Source organism: Rutidosis leptorrhynchoides, chromosome 6 (assembly GCF_046630445.1).
Source record: "Rutidosis leptorrhynchoides isolate AG116_Rl617_1_P2 chromosome 6, CSIRO_AGI_Rlap_v1, whole genome shotgun sequence".
NCBI lineage: Eukaryota > Viridiplantae > Streptophyta > Magnoliopsida > Asterales > Asteraceae > Rutidosis > Rutidosis leptorrhynchoides.
Window position 1 is genome coordinate 29,841,310 of NC_092338.1, and position 18,797 is coordinate 29,860,106.

At 37.1% G+C, this 18,797-nt stretch overlaps 3 protein-coding genes across 3 annotated transcripts; 2 read left to right on the plus strand and 1 right to left on the minus strand.

Annotated features, from left to right (window-relative positions):
* Nucleotides 1-324: 324 nt before the first annotated feature.
* LOC139852383 (protein PAT1 homolog) lies at nt 325-12,951 on the plus strand. Its single transcript, XM_071841667.1, has 6 exons — nt 325-418; nt 7,624-7,701; nt 7,969-8,111; nt 9,077-9,121; nt 10,586-10,646; nt 10,786-12,951. The coding sequence occupies exons 2-6, from the start codon at nt 7,641-7,643 to the stop codon at nt 12,780-12,782; spliced, it is 2,307 nt and encodes a 768-aa protein (XP_071697768.1). The 5' UTR covers nt 325-418; nt 7,624-7,640; the 3' UTR covers nt 12,783-12,951.
* LOC139853514 (uncharacterized mitochondrial protein AtMg00810-like) lies at nt 2,427-3,599 on the plus strand. The gene has a single exon (XM_071842905.1). The coding sequence runs from the start codon at nt 2,427-2,429 to the stop codon at nt 3,597-3,599; it is 1,173 nt and encodes a 390-aa protein (XP_071699006.1).
* A 1,083-nt stretch (nt 12,952-14,034) lies between the features above and the next one.
* LOC139851381 (GDP-L-galactose phosphorylase 2-like) lies at nt 14,035-16,687 on the minus strand. Its single transcript, XM_071840409.1, has 7 exons — nt 16,009-16,687; nt 15,783-15,886; nt 15,638-15,697; nt 15,316-15,558; nt 15,035-15,220; nt 14,690-14,938; nt 14,035-14,606 (listed from the first exon to the last, which is right to left on the minus strand). Exons 1-7 carry the CDS (start codon nt 16,127-16,129, stop codon nt 14,280-14,282), a joined length of 1,290 nt encoding a protein of 429 aa, XP_071696510.1. The 5' UTR covers nt 16,130-16,687; the 3' UTR covers nt 14,035-14,279.
* Between the last annotated feature and the right edge of the window lie 2,110 nt (nt 16,688-18,797).

The window sequence follows — 18,797 nt, forward strand, 5'->3', positions numbered from 1 at the left end:
TATTTCTTTTAATTTCCTTTTTCTGGCCGTCGACTTATATACTGTATCACCGGCTCATATTCTTCACCTTGCTATTACTTCTTGTCGGCAAGTATCAAATATTTATTTCTTTACTTGTATGGCACTTATTAAATTGGTGCCTTGAATTAATCATTGGTGTTGCAATTTGCTATCAACTTGTCACCGTCGTTTATATCACTTATCATTAATTATTATTTTCAAGTGAATAATTTCTACTGCCATCCTTTTATTATCTTTCGAATGGACCAAATATCCGACAACTTTAGACGGAATGATATTAACAACAATTATTTTAAGGGAAATATTGAGGCTGCGATGCACGCTATGAGTTTAAATTCTCCTGATAAAAATTGGTACCTCGACACTGGCGCAACATCACATATGGCGGGCTCTACAGGTAAATTTACGTCATATTATCCTTCAAATGCTTCTAAGCATATTATTGTTGGTAATGGTCACGGAATACCTATACATGGTTTCGGTCAAACCTCCCTACCTATTAATCCAAACCGGCTCATTATTCTATCTAATGTTCTTCATGCACCCCAATTAATTAAAAACTTAATTTCCGTTCGTCGTCTTTCAATTGACAACTGTATATCCATTGAATTTGATCCCTTTGGTTTCACTGTGAAAGAATTTCCGATGGGGAACCCCATTATGTGGTGTAATAGCACCGGTAATCTCTACCCACTTGACCTGTCCAACTTGCATCAACTCCATTCTCCTTCTGCTTTATCAGTTTCAGCACAAGATTTGTGGCATCAACGCCTAGGGCATCCGGGTGTTAATGTTCTTAGATCACTTAGAAATAAAGATTACGTTAAATGTAATTCATTTAATAAACTTTCATTTTGTCAATCTTGTGTATTTGGCAAACATGTTCGTTTACCCTTTTATGCATCTACTTCTTCTACTTTTACTCCTTTTGATATATTACATAGTGATTTATGGACATCACCCGTTGTTAGTACTAACGGACATCGTTACTATATTTTATTTCTTGATGATTTTACTAACTTTCTATGGACCGTCCCCTTAAGTCACAAGTCTCAAGTTTTCAATATTTTTCTTACCCTCCAAAATCTCATTAAAACACAATTCGGGATACAAATAAAAGCCTTTCAATGTGATAACGGTACCGAATATAATAATGCTTCTTTTCACAATTTTTGTAAAAATAATGGCATGGTGTTTCGTTTTTCTTGTCCTTATACATCTTCTCAAAACGGAAAGGCCGAACGAATAATTAGAGCTATAAATAATATCATGCGTACCATAATGTCTCATGCATCCGTCCCCCCATCTTTTTGGCCTCACGCACTTGAAATGGCCACGTACCTACTAAATATTCTTCCTAGCAAACTTCTCAACAACTTATCCCCAACTCAATTGCTTTATCAACGCACACCCGAATACCAACACTTAAAAGTATTTGGATGTTTGTGCTATCCCCTAATTCCTTCAACCACTATAAACAAACTCCAACCACGTTCAACCCCGTGTGTTTTTCTCGGCTATCCCAAAAATCACCGTGGATATAATGTTATGATCTTAAAACCAAAAAGTTTATTCTTTCTCGTCACGTTATATTTAACGAAAATCAGTTCCCTTTCTCTTCTATGTCGAAAGCTCCACCTACAGATTATAAATTCATCCATGAAAATATTCACCCTTTCTTTCTACACTCCATCTCTCCACATAACACTCCTAGACCGGATTCTCCACATTCTGTTACTTCGCAAATTCATACTGGATCACTTTCATCTAACGAGCCCATTAGCACTTCTAGCCCAAACTCTCCGGCCCAAGTTTCACCTAATAATCATTCTGGCGCACCTGATGTTTCATCCGTAAGTCCACAAAATAATTCTCCATGCTCCGCGACATCAGGAGATTCAACTTCCCCTAATTCGCCATCACAACCTACTTCACCTCCTCCAGTTCGCTCCATGACCACTCGTGCTATGTCTGGAATTTTTAAACCAAAAGTTCCTTTTAATCTCTCTGCCACTACATCCATCTCACCTCTACCATCCAACCCAAAAATAGCCTTAGCCGACCATAATTGGCGTCGTGCCATGACTGACGAATACCAAGCTTTGATTAATAATAAGACGTGAGAACTTGTGCCCCGCAAACCAAATATGCATATAATTCGCTCCATGTGGATATTTCATCATAAGACAAGATCCGATGGCACCTTCGAGCGTTATAAAGCTCGACTTGTTGGCGATGGTCGAGCTCAATAGATAGGAGTTGATTGTCACGAGACATTTAGCCCGGTAGTTAAACCCGCAACCATCCGGACCGTACTCAGTATTGCTATTTCTAAGTCATGGCCCATTCATCAGTTAGATGTAAAAAATGCTTTCTTACATGGTCACCTTAATGAAACGGTCTATATGCATCAACCCATTGGTTTTAAAGATCACTCACGGCCTAATCATGTATGTTTGCTTAAGAGATCTCTTTACGGCTTGAAGCAAGCACCACGTGCATGGTACCAACGCTTTGCCGATTTTGTGCATACTATTGGATTCATTCAAAGCAAATGTGACCACAGTCTATTTGTGTATCACCATGTTACGAACATTGCTTACCTGCTATTATATGTAGACGACATAATTCTTGCTACTTCTTCTAATCAGTTGCGTGATAGTCTAATGTGCAAGCTTGCGAAGGAATTTGCTATGAAAGATTTGGGCCCCTTAAGTTCGTTTCTAGGTATTTCTGTTACTGGGTCTACTAACGGGTTATTTTTAAAACAGAGTGCATATGCTCGTGATATTATTAGTCGTGCAGGTATGACTTCATGCAATCCAGTCGCTACACCCGTAGACACACATGGTAAACAAAGTGCATCTTTGAGCACTCCATATCACGATTCCTCATATTTTCGCAGTTTAGCTGGGGCATTACAATACCTTACGTTTACCAGGCCCGATATATCATATGCAGTCCAGCAAATCTGCCTTCACATGCATGCTCCACATGAGGCACATATGCTTGCACTCAAGAGGATAATTCGTTACATACAGGGGACTATTTCTCACGGTATGGTTATCTCCAAGTCTACATACAGCTCGCTTGTATGTTATACAAATGCTGATTGGGCCGGGTGTCCCGACACTCGTCGTTCCACTTCGGGGTATTGTGTATATTTAGGTGACAATCTTCTATCATGGTCCTCAAAACGCCAACCTACTGTTTCTCGTTCAAGTGCCGAAGCCGAATACCGAGGTGTTGCAAATGTAGTAGCCGAATCATGCTGGTTACGTAACCTGTTACTAGAGCTATGTTGTCCAATATCGAAGGCGACTCTTGTATTTTGTGATAATGTTAGTGCAATTTATTTGTCGGGTAATCCAGTTCAGCATCAAAGGACAAAACACATCGAACTTGATATTCATTTTGTCCGAGAAAAGGTTTCACGAGGTCAGGTTCGAATTCTACATGTTCCTACTAGATTCCAAATTGCCGACATCTTCACTAAAGGATTGCCTAGACTTCTCTTTGAAGAGTTTCGTTCCAGTCTTCGCATTCTTGAACCGATAGCTTCGACTGCGGGGGAGTAATAGTCAACGTGTGCATATATCCTATTTATGTATATTGTATATCATATCAATAATGAGTCAGCGTGTATATCACTATCTATTATATTAGAAGATTTGTCATATGTTCCTAAAATAGTGTAGGTAACATCCGTATATATGTATGTTGTATTGAGGATCAAAGGCAATCAAGGAATATTTATCCTTTAATCATCACAAAGAACACATCTCAATGTATATAAACATATATTTTCATCTAATCTTTGAGTAGCCAATATACTACGAGAATATGGGTCTCTGAATGTAGGAAAATTTTGTAAACACTATTCATAGCTATAAAAAGGATCATTTGTATTTTTTGGTTCAGATGCAATGTCAAAATACCTTGCCAAATGTTGTGGTTAATACTTAACACGAGGCTTTGGATTTTTTTGAAACACTAGGACAATGTATATTTCAAATTAAAAAAATTGATAAGTGATACTATAAATGATGATAAGAGTTATTTGTAACAAACTGAAACCCGGGCTAGTTGTAAGTGGACTATTTTTCCCTTAGGATTTGTGCTTAGTCTTAAGTGCTTTTTATTTTAATTATTTAATTAGTGTTTTATTATAATTGTGTTGTGACCAGTTTGTGACAAGGGTCCCAGAACAGTTTTGTTTATTTTATTTGGACTTCGTTTGGGTTACCTAATCCTGTACGAAAGATATCAGATAACTGGTAAATACCCGTGTGTTGCACAGTGTGGGAATTAATCCCAAATATGTGACTAGTGTACTGCCTTCTTCTTCCCAATTCTAGTATTTTCCCAAACACACCCGTACCTTCATCCCTCCCATCTACCAAACCCTAATTCCCCATTGTTGATCTTGAGCTCGAATTGGTCTTGAAATCACGTTCTTTACACTCTACTGATTCTTTTAAGGTATGAATCATGGGCTTTCATGATCAATTTAGTGTTAAAATGGTGTTTTTAAGTGTATTTGTTCAAAAGCTTGATTTTGTGTCAAAATCCATGGATTTGATGTTGTTATGGTCAAAACTTTGTGGGTTTATAGTCTATAACATGTTGTATTTGAGTTGTGGTAAGTTTTGGTGTCGAAAACGAGCTCTAGATCGAGTTTTGGTGAATTTAGCTTGAAGTCCGTAGGTTGTGTTCAGAATCTGCAGATGATGAACACAGTCGGCCGACTGTCGGTCGACAGTCGACCGACTGGCGAGTAAACCGACCGACTGAGTTTGACTTTCGGCAGATTGTGAAGTACCAAATAAGTCGACCGATGGGGAAATTCAGTCGACCGGTTGTGTCAACAGTCGACCGGTTGTGTCAACAGTCGACCGACTGTCTACGTCAGTCGACCGATTGAGGGGACAGTCGACCGACTGTGTGTCCAGGGCAGAATGTTTTACCAAAGTGCCTTTTTCTAGTTGTTATGCTGCCCGTTTGTATTTTGGTGTTCAGGATGTAAATTTTGAAAGTGCATAAGTGTTAAGCATGAAAATTTTAGCGGACGCAATTTTTTTTTACTAATTTGCTATAATTCGCTTTTAGTGTGTCTAATCTTGATGGGAACACTATTCTAACTTGGTTTTTGCTGTTCTCAGGAGATAAGGACAAGGAGGAAGCTCAGAAATAATAACTGAGCAGTTGCTGGTAATTGGTGAGTGGGTCTATCTACGGATAGAGTTTAAGTAGCATATCATGCTACAGTGGTTGACTCTTTTACCATGCATAGTGTAGGAATTGCCATGATAGAATAATATCGTTTGCCTGATGTTGTATGTGAATTATGTGTACACTGTGTGAATGGCACCAGTCGGGCTTAGGGAGACTGGGGACTCGAGACCGTGCCTAGAAGAGGTTAGAGTCCGTATGAGGTCAACCGTGCCTAGGGGAGGTTGGGTCCATAGGCTACTGATTGTGGAGTATAGTGTGAACGATGCATACCCTGCATCTGGATAACTATACTGTGAATTGAGTAGCAGGGACTATCGGTAGACTCAGGCCCGATCAGCTGGGAGTCGTGTGCTCGTACAAGCCGCCGTTCCTCGTATTGTCTTATTGTATGCTAGTTGGTAGTTAGCAAGTGTTGTTGTTAGTATATAGCTTGTGTGTGGCTTAAGCTATATCTGTTAGATAGATTCCATTCACTTAGCGGTGCGCTAATCCTCCACATATTCTCCCCTTGCAGGTTTAGGTACTGCTAGTCGGGATGGGTGCTGTTGCAGAAGACATGTTTGACCACCCTACTCTGATGTGGACTTTCGTATAAATAATGTTCTGTAATAACGTAACACCGTTGTGTAAACTTAAATGTAATTCCACGGATTAATGTAATGACGTGACATATATTGTGTTTGTAAATAAAGTCTTCCGCTGTGTGTTTTAAAAAAAAAAAAATGGCCGGTGTTACATTATTGTATTTATTTGGATCTGGAGTAGAAGTTGATACTTTTAAGTGATCTATGCTCATCCTTATATTATTTCGTGTCATTCTTCTAGCTATCTGGTTTATGTATACTTCCTTCGTTTTATAATAGTCAACAGACAAAAGACATACAGTTTAAGAAATCTCATTATTACACTGTACTTTTATTTATTTTACAGTTTTATTGTTTACTTTTTACATATACTTTTGTCTTATATGCAAAAGTTAAAGACATAAATAAACTTTATTATATTATTTTCTTATTTATTTATCAAAGTAGATTATTAATTCGGAACATATTTTACTTTTTATTCATAGTTTATTATCGTCCTATGTTTATAAACCACTATGGGCCCGTTTGTTTTTTTTTCTTATTAAGTTTCTTGTCTGAATATACATATGATGTCTGAAAAAAATTAAGCAATGAATAAATAATTATTATTTATTTTTTTAGCTAAATAACTGTCTAAATAATTAAATTTAATAAATTAACCTTATGTAGGCAGTTAAAATAATAGTTATTAAAACAGATGATTCAAATGAAAAATCACAAATCTTTAGATTTTTTTGAAATTAAGACGCATCTTATTTATTAAGTAAAAAAATAAAGTCTATTAATAATTTTTCATTTTAAGTTTTATTATATAGGGGCATGATCAATGGGGAAGTAACCAACCGGGGGAATCGGGGAGAAGCAATTTTTTTTTCTCGTTTTTTTGGAAATTTTTTTCCGGCATCAAGATCACACGAAAATATGAACATTTAGAAAAGACACTTCGTGATGAATGTTATTATTTAGACGGGAAAACGATCGACAAAAATAACATTCAAGATAATATTGTTCGTGAAGAATGTGAACTTTTTTTTCTTCATGTTTTGTGAAGTAAAATTTAGCCCGATTTAGAGTTTAGGGTTCAGGGTTTGGTGTTTTGGGTTTATTCCATAAACTCAAAACACCAAACCCTAAACCTTAAACCCTAAACCCTAAACTCTAAACTCTAAATTGTTCGTGTTAAAAACTCAATCTTAATCCTAAATCTAAATCATAAATCTAAACCCTAAACCCTAAATTTCTAAACCCTAATATCTAAACACTATAAACCCTAATATTTAAAACCTCAACATACGCTCGAAAAACACAATAATTGTTATATATTACTTCTTCGAGCATTTTCCCGCCAAAATAAAAAAATTTATCACAAAGTGTCTTTATTAAATGTTCATATTTTTCATCCAATCTATAATGTTCGTGAACAAATTTTTTTCAAAAAACGAAAAAAAAGAAATTTGATTCCCTCCGTTTTGTCGGATTGGTTACTTAGCCTTAATCCTACAACTTATTATATATTATATATATTAAGTAAATTTAGTGCAAAACTGATTTTCTATGATGTTATCCAGTAATTCTTAATTTTATTTTCTTCTTTCCCCTAATTCTTACTTACAAACCCTAGAATATCCATCCATCCATCCATCCATCCAATTAGGGTTCCTTATGTTTCTTAATTAATCCTATATTTTTCGTCCTTAGCAGTCTTTTAGGGTTTATAGATTACATTTGATCTCACAGATATTTTTTTTTGTCAAATTTCGTATTCATATTTCTGAGTTCGTAGGGTCGAATACTTGAAACATGGAACGATTCGCCGGTGGTCGTGGTGATCTTAATCCGCAACTTGCTTCGAATTCATCAGGTTCCTTTTTTTCCACAATTAATGTAGGATTTTATAATATCCTGCTTCAGATTTATCATTTAGGTTTTTGACTACATTACTGCTATACAGATCGTATATCGATGTATTCTGTTTTTAAATCTCTCTTGATATACCATTTCACATGTTTAGAAATGGTCACTAGAATTATGGTTTTGTTTTATTGTGTTTAGCTTAATTTTGATGTTTATGCATTTCATATCATGTAGTAGTATCTAACTTGAACTTTTGACTTTGACCATTTAGCAGATGCTTTATTTGATGCATCACAGTATGCATTTTTTGGTAATGAAGTTCTCGAAGAAGTTGAGTTGGGAGGCCTAGATGATGAAGAGGATGACATTCCGGTAGCTAAATTCGAGGAAGAAGAGTTTCAGTTGGAGCCAGAAGAGGTATACATATACCTGTTTTCGCTTGGTTGGAGTAATTGTCTTGTTCGTATTTAACGTGATTGATTTTGATGTTACGGGCTTTAAACGTCATGTTATTGAAAATTTGAAAAATTTATACTCTTTCTAGACGTTATATCTTGGTTTATCGCATTGGGTCTCAGCAGACTTTGTCATTATGCTATACCTTATTTGCAATCATTTAGTTCATGCTGCTAGAACATTGCTGTCAAACATGCTGCTAGACCCTAGGTTGATCGGATTGGGTCCCACAGTCCCACATGCTGCTAGAACATTGCTGAGGGAGATTTACACTCTAGTTTATTATTCGCTGTCTCATACAAGCTTATATATGTGATAAAATGGTAAAATAAGTGATTGTTTTAAAAAACATTGATTATCGTTTGTGTGGCGCACTAAAAAACCTAATGACCTGGTGATAGACATGGAGATATTGTTGACAACACTTAAAAGGTAGATTTCATGATCAAACTATAAAATTGGTCAACTCAAACGTTTACAGTTTTTAGGGAAGAAATTAAGTTCTTTCTATACTGGTTACTCCGTACTTAATCATTGTTCTTAAATAGTAACGTCTAGAAGTGTTAGGTTTCGTTCCTGTATATTTTTTGGTTAAGGTTACACTTGATACTAAATTAGTCACTTGTTTGTTAATCTGACCAAGTTACAAGGCTTTTTTCACCATATTCGTTCCTGAAGCTGTTCATTTGAACAGTTTCTTTAAGTAGAGGGTTGGGGTTGCTCCCGGTCAATTTTGTCTCGTACAAATTTTCATGGTGCACTGTGGTAATTGATAGAGTTTGAATGATTTATTTTACATTATTGTTATCTTTCTAAACGCGAAATCTTGCATTCTTTTGTAATAATGGGTATGGTTTGAATGATTTATTCCATATGTGGAAATTTGTTTATGTGATCGTGGTAACTGATATCGTTTTCTCTTGCAGGGGGCGTATCCAGGAATTGACGATCTTTCCACCACATTTTCAAAGGTTAGCCTTACTGAAACGAATAATGTATGAGCTTAATCATATGGTTCAATATAATATTCATATTTGGTGACACTTCATCTTATCTGTAAAGTTATTCGTCATAGGGGAGCATTTGGTGTATGAATTCTCCATTTGCAGAAGTCTGCTACTAACTATTGTCCAATTAAATTTGAATGCTAGTTGATTATATGTTTTTATGGTTGTAGCTGTATGTGTCTTAAAATATTTAGATTTAGATATGTATTACAATAAATAAATAAATAAATCTATATAAACTGTTTAGGCTTAGATCAATCTATGTAGTATTGTAGTTTAATACCTTGTATATAGAATAATAGAATATGGATATAGGTATATATAAGAACAAAAGGAATGGATCTTAACGAACGTAATCGAACGTAATCGAACGAACGAAGAATTGTGTTCGTTCATTTAACTAAACGAACAAACATGAATTAACTTCCTGCCGAACGGTTCATGGCATGTTCGATGAACCTTCGGTTTGTTTGTTGTTTAGTCATCGCTCGCTAAATGTCAATCTAGTGAAGTGTCTTACTTATTATCCATATTACACTATGGGGTTTGCATAAATTTAAACTTATCACGATAAGAGTACTACTCATTATGTATCTAGAAATCCCAGCTTCTGTTTTAGGAAATCAAATATTTTTTTCTCTTGAATTGGAAATTTCCGCCTTTGCTTGCTTGTCGAATTACTTGAATACCCCACAATATCTAAAACAATATATTTTACTTTGAATTTGCAATTAATATTCATTGTGAGTATATAGGGAATTTCTTTGGTGTATTTTCATTCTAGTTTATCTAGTTGCTTTATATTGTATACAATTTTAACTGGTTATTGTCAATTTGTAGGTTAAAAATTTTTTAATAGACAATTAAAATCCAAATGCAGTGCATATCTTTTAACTGGTGCTACATTGATACGTTGCACAAAATGGTTCATAATGTATGGTTCTAGTTATGTTTGTTTTCAACTATGGACATCTCTTAACGAGAAGACTATCATTTCAATCTTGTATGTGTAATTGTATTACTGGATCAATGAAGCGTGCAGTAGTAACAATAATATTACCAAAATACCAAAATACCAAAAATGGTAGTAATAAGATTATATCCTATCCCGTATGTTAATAGTTTAGTTATAGTGATTTTCAGTATATAGTTTCTGTCACTTAAAAGTTCCCTTAGTTATGTTTTAGACAATGTAGCGCTAGAAGCCTATAAGTCACTTACTACGTTGGTCCGCTCAACATTTCTTAGAAGTTTTTCTCAGTTTATGAATAAAATTGACATAGTTTTGTGTGGTGTGGTGTGTGCATTTTTTGTTGTATATAACATATCTTAGGAGTGAATGCTTGGCATGATAAATTAGTTCCGAACAATTAATATTTAACCTCTATTATCATTTAATATCGGAATTTTTTTTTCTTTATCCTGCAGCTCCATAAAGATGTCAGGGGGCCAATTGTTGGAGTCTTTAGTGACCGAGGATCCAGAGAAAGTGAGTGCACATGTTCGTGTTGATTTAGATGTTGACTTGTTTTGACCCATAGATAATAATCATCGCTTTCTCTATAAAATTATTATTGCGCACGTATTAATACGCGGAGTTTTATTCATTTTTTTCGCTTCTGTTCTAGATTCATCTTCAGCGGAATTGGCACAAGGAGGGGAACACACCAACTGGCTTGATCAAGATATTTTTGATGCTGAAAATGGTCAACAAAGCAATAGATGGTCAAACTCTGCCTTTCCTCTTCAAGATCCGTCAATCCTTCTTCACAGAACATCTTCGTACCCTGATCATCAACAGAATATTAACCGAATACCACCATATCCTGAACACTATCAACAACCGAACCTTAACCAGCACCTAATAGACGACTCGAACAATCTCCTCAGAACATCATCTTACCCCGAGCAACAGCAACAACAACAACAAGAAGAATTCAGTATGCACATGCATTTCTCTAGCGAGCCGGTGCCTGTTCCAAAATCTACCTTCATCTCATACACTCCGCCAGGTAGCGGGTCCCCCCAAGCTTCACCCAACCAACATTTACGATACCTTGACTTTCCATATGGACACCAGATGCAACCACCGTTCTCCAATATATCTCCACAAGTTCAGATGGGTGGGATGCCTCACGGGTCCCATGTCTGTGGGAATTCGTCTCAGTTTCGCCCTCTTGCACCCAATCGTCTACAAAACCAGTTTGGTGGTAATTTACCTGATCTTTCAGACGGTATACTGCAACAACAGTTTGCCCAAAAGAACGGCTTGATGCAACACAGGCTCCATAATCAGTTTCAGCCATCCTTTGGCCTTTTATCTGGTTTGCAGCTACCGCAACACTTAATGAACAATTTTGAACCCCTTGGGTCGGGTTCAAGAGATTTGAGGCCCAAATCTGTTCCCAAAGTTAGACCGGGTCTAAGATATGGTTTTGACACAACTGGATGGCCCAAGTTCAAATCAAAATACATGTCACCCGATGAGATTGAAAATATTATCAGAATGCAACTTGCAGCTACACACAGTAACGATCCTTACGTAGATGACTACTATCATCAAGCTTGCCTAGCAAACAAATCTAGCGGTGCAAAATTAAGACATCATTTCTGCCCGACTCAGTTACGGGATTGTCCTTCTAAAGCCCGTGCTGCTAACGAGCCACATGCTTTTCTTCAAGTTGATGCTTTGGGTCGAGTTTCTTTTTCCTCAATACGTCGTCCTCGACCGCTTCTTGAGGTGGACCCACCAAAGCCAGCTGGCGGTGGAAATCATGATCCAAAATCGTTGGACAAACCGTTGGAACAAGAACCCATGCTTGCAGCTAGAGTCATCATTGAAGATGGCATTTGTCTTCTTTTAGATGTCGATGATATTGACCGGTTTCTACAGTTTAATCAGCTCCATGATAATGGAACCCAATTAAGGCAAAGGAGACGAGTCCTTTTAGAAGGTTTAGCAACGTCACTTCATCTTGTTGACCCGTTAGGTAAGGATGGTCAACCAGTAGAATTATCTCCCAAGGACGATCTCGTCTTTTTACGGATAGTTTCTCTTCCAAAGGGTCGTAAGCTTCTCTCGTTGTACCTTCAACATGTTCCCCCAGGAAGCGAGCGAAATCGCATCGTTTGCATGTCTATATTCCGTCACCTACGGTTTTTATTTGGAGTTCTTCCGGTAGATTCCGGAGCAACCGAAACGATTAACGATCTTGTGAAGACCGTTACGTTGTCTGTTAAATCAATGGAGCTTCGAACATTGGGTTGTTGTCTTGCATCTGTCGTTTGTTCGTCAGAGCATCCACCGTTACGTCCGGTTGGTAGTGCGGCAGGCGATGGTGCATCGCTTTTGTTAAAAGCTGTACTAGAAAGGGGAACCGAGATCTTAACTGATCCGCTTAGTAACTGCAGCATGCCAAATCGGCAATTTTGGCAGGCATGTTTTGATTCTTTTTTTGGACTTCTTACGAAGTACTGTTTTAGTAAATATGATAGTGCGAGAGCTGTTAGTCAGGAAATGCCGGTTGAACTATTGCGTGCCAGTCTTCCTCATATAAATGAAAACCAGAAGAAGATGTTACTGGAATTCGCTCAGCGTTCAATGCCTGTGCTCGGGAACGAATAGCAGTTATAGTAGTTGGGTGTACAGTGAGAACACATGGGCTGCTACTGAAGTTTAAATATGCACAGTTGATGATAGAAAGTAAGTTTGCGTCTTTGTTATAGCCTTACAATCTTTACATATCGTGTTTTTAATATCAAAAAACTTAGTTGTGAGGGGTTGAGTAGGAGCTTATTTTAAAAAACTTAGTTGTGAGGGGTTGAGTAGGAGCTTATTTTGTTGCTCAGTTGATCCCTTTAGAAGGTTAGAATGTGTATAGGGTTCGTGTTCCTTCACCCTTGATATTACAAGGAGATGAGAAGGAAAATCCGAAAAGGGCTGCCTGGATTTGTCACAAATGGATCTTTTTGTTTAAATTTTTTTTTTTTTTTTACTTTATATTTTGTTGGTAGACTTGTATTATATTGGTCTGGAGAAAATTGGTAGACAATTATTTAGCTTTTACCTTCTATGTTCATCATGTGTTTTGTTGTCTGCTACATCTTGCATGTTTGTGTTCATTGTGGAATTATATTATTACCCAGATTCAGTCTCATGATATGGGGGTTTGTGTTTGTTGCACCTAATCCACTGCAATTTGTGGTTTGGACCATGCACCAGGACCAGGACCAGGACCCCCTAGACCTGTATGATATGCAAGACTTTCATGGTGCAAGTAGGGGTGACCAATCGCCCTTGCTGCACTGAAAGTCAACCAAAAATATCTTACTCCGTAGAAAAAGCACAAAATAGCAGTGGACACAACTGAAATTATACATGATTGAAACAACAAAATAAGTGGAACAGAACAGACAACAAAAAGGAGAAAGGAGAAAAACGTAGAGTCAGCGAGAACCAATACTGATATTTGCAGGTGTTCGTGATTCTATTTGCAGGGCATGTGAACAGGCGACTGACAGATAAATAGTAGTGTGTGTTCAGTTTTTACTCGACCCACTTATCCTCAAGCTGCAACAGACTCACATTATTCAGTCATAAAGTTGCGGGATCTTAGATATGGTAAAACAATGGCAACTTCAACTCATCACAAGAAATCTGTGTGCGCGTTGGTTCAGTATCTAACTTCAAAGATATTCATAGGTATTAAACGATGTTAGTAGATGATCACCCTGCAAAACGGGTCATCACTTACTAGTTTTTTTCCCCCTCGAACTCTTGAGAAAACGAATCATGTTTAATCTACGAAAATCATTTAAAAACAACGCAAGTACTTAAAAAATTGCATACAATATTAAAGAACCAAGACTTGACAGTGTTAACACAAACCAAACCAACAATAGCATTAACTGGCAACATCCATCAGCTCAGAGAGCAGCCTTACACTAATAGCTTTACATGCATACATTCACAAGCATTTTGCATATACGACACACCCAAATCAAACAAACGCGAACCCACGTCTTCTTTATTTAATAATTGTCCCGTCTTGTAGTAAGCACACCAAATATACATGTTACTAAGAGTAAGCTTCAAATATTTATATAATACGATGATACCCACCTAGTTCTGAACTAGGCATTCTTGTTTGCCAGTCACGATAGTTGCACGTGAATCATTATCAAGACCACAAACTTCATCTACATCTTGCTCATTCTTGCACAATTTCTTCTCAACGGCCTCAAAAATAATAACCATCACCTCCTGAAACCTTTCATCGGACAACGAAACCTCTGCAAGAAGTTTCCACGCTTTTTCCTCAGACGCTCCTTCATAATCTTCCTTCCTTTTCAACACCATGTGCCCACTGATTTCCCACACAGCAGGGTTCACCTGCGTATCGATCAGCTCAGCGCTCACTTCTCCTAAAGCCTGCTTCTCAGCATAACACTGCATTTACATCGATTCACATACTTAACATCACATTATTTCATTTCAAATAACTGCTAAAACAGACTTGTGGTTATTTGTACCTGCGGAAGGACGAATATTCGTCGACCAGATTCTGAAATTAGCACATTGTACGGCATATTGTTATCTTGAAGACATATGCAGGTGTCAGCGACAACATCAGATAGATCCTTAAGAGAATTCCCGCCTTCAAACACGAGACCTTTAACCGGATAGTTGGAAATTTCAGAAATTTCGATTCCGCCACTGAGGTCCTTAATCTTTCTAGTGGCAGCTTTCTCTATTGGAAACGGCACAGCCAAGTAGTAAGCCTGAAGTATAAAAATCACAAACGTGTACCTAGTCATGTTATCAGATTTGTGAAAAATGAGTTGGCAAAGCTATTGTATCCTAAACAAGAAAAAAACCTGAAAATGAAGGTGATTGATGGTAGCAAATGCACCCAAGCTATTGTAGCCTACACGAAAGTAAGGACTTCCAGCCTCATGTGCCATATGCAGTGCAAGCAATAAGCTTTCATGGTCAATCCTTTGAGGTAAGCGTTCAAGAATTCGAGGAATCAGAAGCACGTGTCCATATTCAATGGGACTAACCTATTAAATTCATATTTTTAAACAGATGTTTACAGTAATGATACTCAATTGTATATGATCTAACAAATACTATCATAAGGGTTAGGACAATATACATTGATGGCAACAACGCTCGGTGACTTATCAACATTAACTGGAGCGTTTGGATAGAAGTGAACTTCATCATCTTCACTTGCTTCAAACTGGAAGAGTACCTCTTCCTGCCCAACTTTGGTAAAGTTGAACTTGTTATCATCAAAAGGCTGCAGCACCTTATCAACTTGGAACTCAGTTGGACGTTTTTTGAGGTGGCGACCCTCATTTAACTGAGCAATAAACCCATGTTCACCCGGAATCACCTGTATAAGCAACTGACAATCAGCATAACACTATAGTTTGTTGACAAAATACATCAAAAAGCAAGTAACTGATAAAAACCTTTGTTTTGCAAGCAGTAACATCGTAGCGAAAAAGTCCTCTCTCCATTCGATCCTCCCACTGCGTTTGACACGTAATACTTTTACTCTAATCTAATAATCAAAACTTTAATCCAAAAACATAATTTCTGAAATTTAGTTATTACTTCTCCAAGTAGAAGGGAATCCAAGAAAGCAAAAGGAAACTCATTTTTGTCACACGATTCAACCTTGTTGGATTTTGGAAAAGCATACAAAGGTAACTTAGCACCTGTTATTCAATACAATACACATATATGAATATTAGTTAATTAAATTAAATATTTTTGAAAAATATTAAGAATATATTATATTTATAAAAGAAAAAGGATAGCCAGGCATTTGATCGAACACCTGATAGGCAACAGTTTCTGAGACAATTACGGCCACAACCACCGCCGCCGCCACCTCCTTCGTCAGCATCCTCCTTTTGATAATTAGAAAGAATCGTAGGAACCCTCTTAATCCTCAACATCTTTTTAAATTCGTACGTTAATTGTTTAATTGATTACGAGTATTTAACAACAGCAGCGAACGATTAAGAAATTCAGGTAAGCAGATAATGAAGACGATCAATAGATATATAATTTATACGTAGAACCCTAAAAATAACCTAATATAACCTAAACTAACAGAGGGAGAAGGAAAAAGGTTGAACCACCGCCGGCGAGAAAGAGAAGGTCAGAAGGGCTGCCGCCTTCGGAAGGCAAAGCACCACGTCCGCCGTGAGTAGAAGGGTTGCTCTCAATAGTTATCGGACCGCCGTTACCACCTCGTACGGATGGGTGGACATGTACGAGTGTCCGGGCCGTTGCTCCGTGTATAGCCGTGATGTCTACAACTTGTCTTTCCTGGGTTTTACCCCCCCCCCCCACTTTCTTTCCCGATTACACCGACGGAATTATTCTTCAATTTCTCCCCCCTCTGATCTGCAACAAAAATTAGTTTAATGATTTGAAATGGGTTTGATCGGCAATTGAATTGTTTGAATGAAATTAAAAAGAGATTGATGAGGTAATTGAATGGTGGAAATAAGAAGATAAGATATAGGAGGAGTTGGTTAGTTGGTCATGTGAGTTTTGATGGGTGCGTGTGGTTGTGGTTCCCCCGTCACTACTTTTGGGGTCAACATGTTTTCCATATTTCTTTTTTTAAAATTATTTTATTTTATGACACCGAATATACCGGTCGTAACAAAATGCACACATACACATACTACGTTTATACATGTCCCACAAAAAGTGTCGTCTATTTTGGCTGCCTTTTTAATAGTAATTATAATAATTATAATAATTATAATTATATTTATATTTATATTTATTTATATTTATATTTATTGTGTTTTTTTTTTTTATTGAAAGGCCGAAGATTTTATAACCACAGGAAAATTACACCACGACCCATAGGAACCTTACAACTTTTGGTCACATATGAGAACCATAAGAATTTGCCAACACAAAAATGACTCGAACTATATAACATACTAAGATGCATAGGAGGCATCTCACTGACTCGAAGCAGTTTTTAGAAGTCTAACTATATAGATACCCGCTTGGGTTGTGTAACCACGAATGCTACTCGATCTTTTTTCCTTTCACTCTATTTGAGATCCACTCGAAGGATATGACTTGTATCTCATTTAGAGCGACCGGGGTATTCCAAGTTTACACCATATTGTTTCGGTTACTCCAAATGAGGCATGCACAAATCCATTGTAAGGCTTGCCATATCTTCTTGCCACATCTCGTCATTGCTTGCATACCCGAATTGTTGAAGATCTCTACTAGACTGAAATTCCCGAAGCTACCCATGTTCTACCATTTAAACACCCGATCCCAGACGTCGAGTGGGAATTTACAAAATATAAGTGCATGGTCCACGGACTCCAAATCGTCGTCACAAAGCGGGCATCTTACACTATGTAAATCCACACCTCTTTTGTCAAGTTCAATTCTTACCGGAACTCCTTTCTTTGAAGCTCGCCAAACGAAAATCTCAATCTTTTTTGGAACATAATTGTTATGTATAGTGCTTTGCTGCGAACTGTTTGCTCCCAGAGTTTTTTTGTTAATTTCTAGTGTTAGTGTCTTGACTTTTAACCCTCCATCAGTTGCCATATTCTAGCACCACTTGTCTATGTTACCACGAACAAAAGAAAAGGCAGCCAACATGTTGAGCAATGCTTGGAGATCACCTGGTGCCCTACCTGTTATGTATTATTATCACATGGTTCAAAATTTGTTCAAAGAAGGTCAAGGCGTTGCTGGTGTTGGGTGCCCGTCGATTGCGGATAACAAGTCGGTCCACAAACGCTGTTTACAACATTTTGTAGATCGTGGAAAGCTAGCTCCCTCAACGTCAATATTAGTCGGATATGGCTCCTCTAATATCTTTACATACAAGATAGTTAATCGGTTGGGTAAGAAAATTCAACGTGAAACCGTAAATGGTAAATAGAAAAAAACGAGGCTCAAACCTCGTTTGTTATTTGCTTGTTTCGTTTTGTGTTCGTGGTATTTGATTGGTTTATTTGAATCCTTGTTTTGGTTGTTGTAGCCGTTTAGTGTTCTAACATGGATTAGCTTTGTTTAGTTGATTGATTTATTCGAATACATACAAGCTTCGTTGTTGTAGCTTTCTATGTACGAACTTCTTCAGTGTCGTGTTTTATCTTTTGGTTGGAATCATTTTCTTTTAAAAAACGTTTTCGATTATATACGAGTTTTCGTTATTTTTACCATAATAATAATAATACTTCTATAATATATCTATAGTCACAAAGTATTATATTTTGGAATATCAACTCACACACTCAACACCTATTAATTCATCAACATGTTCACGGGGAACTTGAACCCTTTGGCGGATTTTTAGAGGACAAAGGTGGGTGCTAGCCCTCTCAAAAGATTAGGTTATATCTAATGATTTTCAAAATAGTACGACAAAGGTTAGACTAGTTAAATGGTTTTCTTGAATCATAATCTTTCAAATTCCTCTGGTTCAAGTCCTGCTACCATTCTTTTTTTACCTTGTTCATTCAAGGAGCATACTCCTTTTTATTTAATTTTTAGGATTAGCGAGGAAACTCCCATATGAACGAGAATATTGACTCCCCTGTAGAGGGTAAACCTCAGGTAATTAAG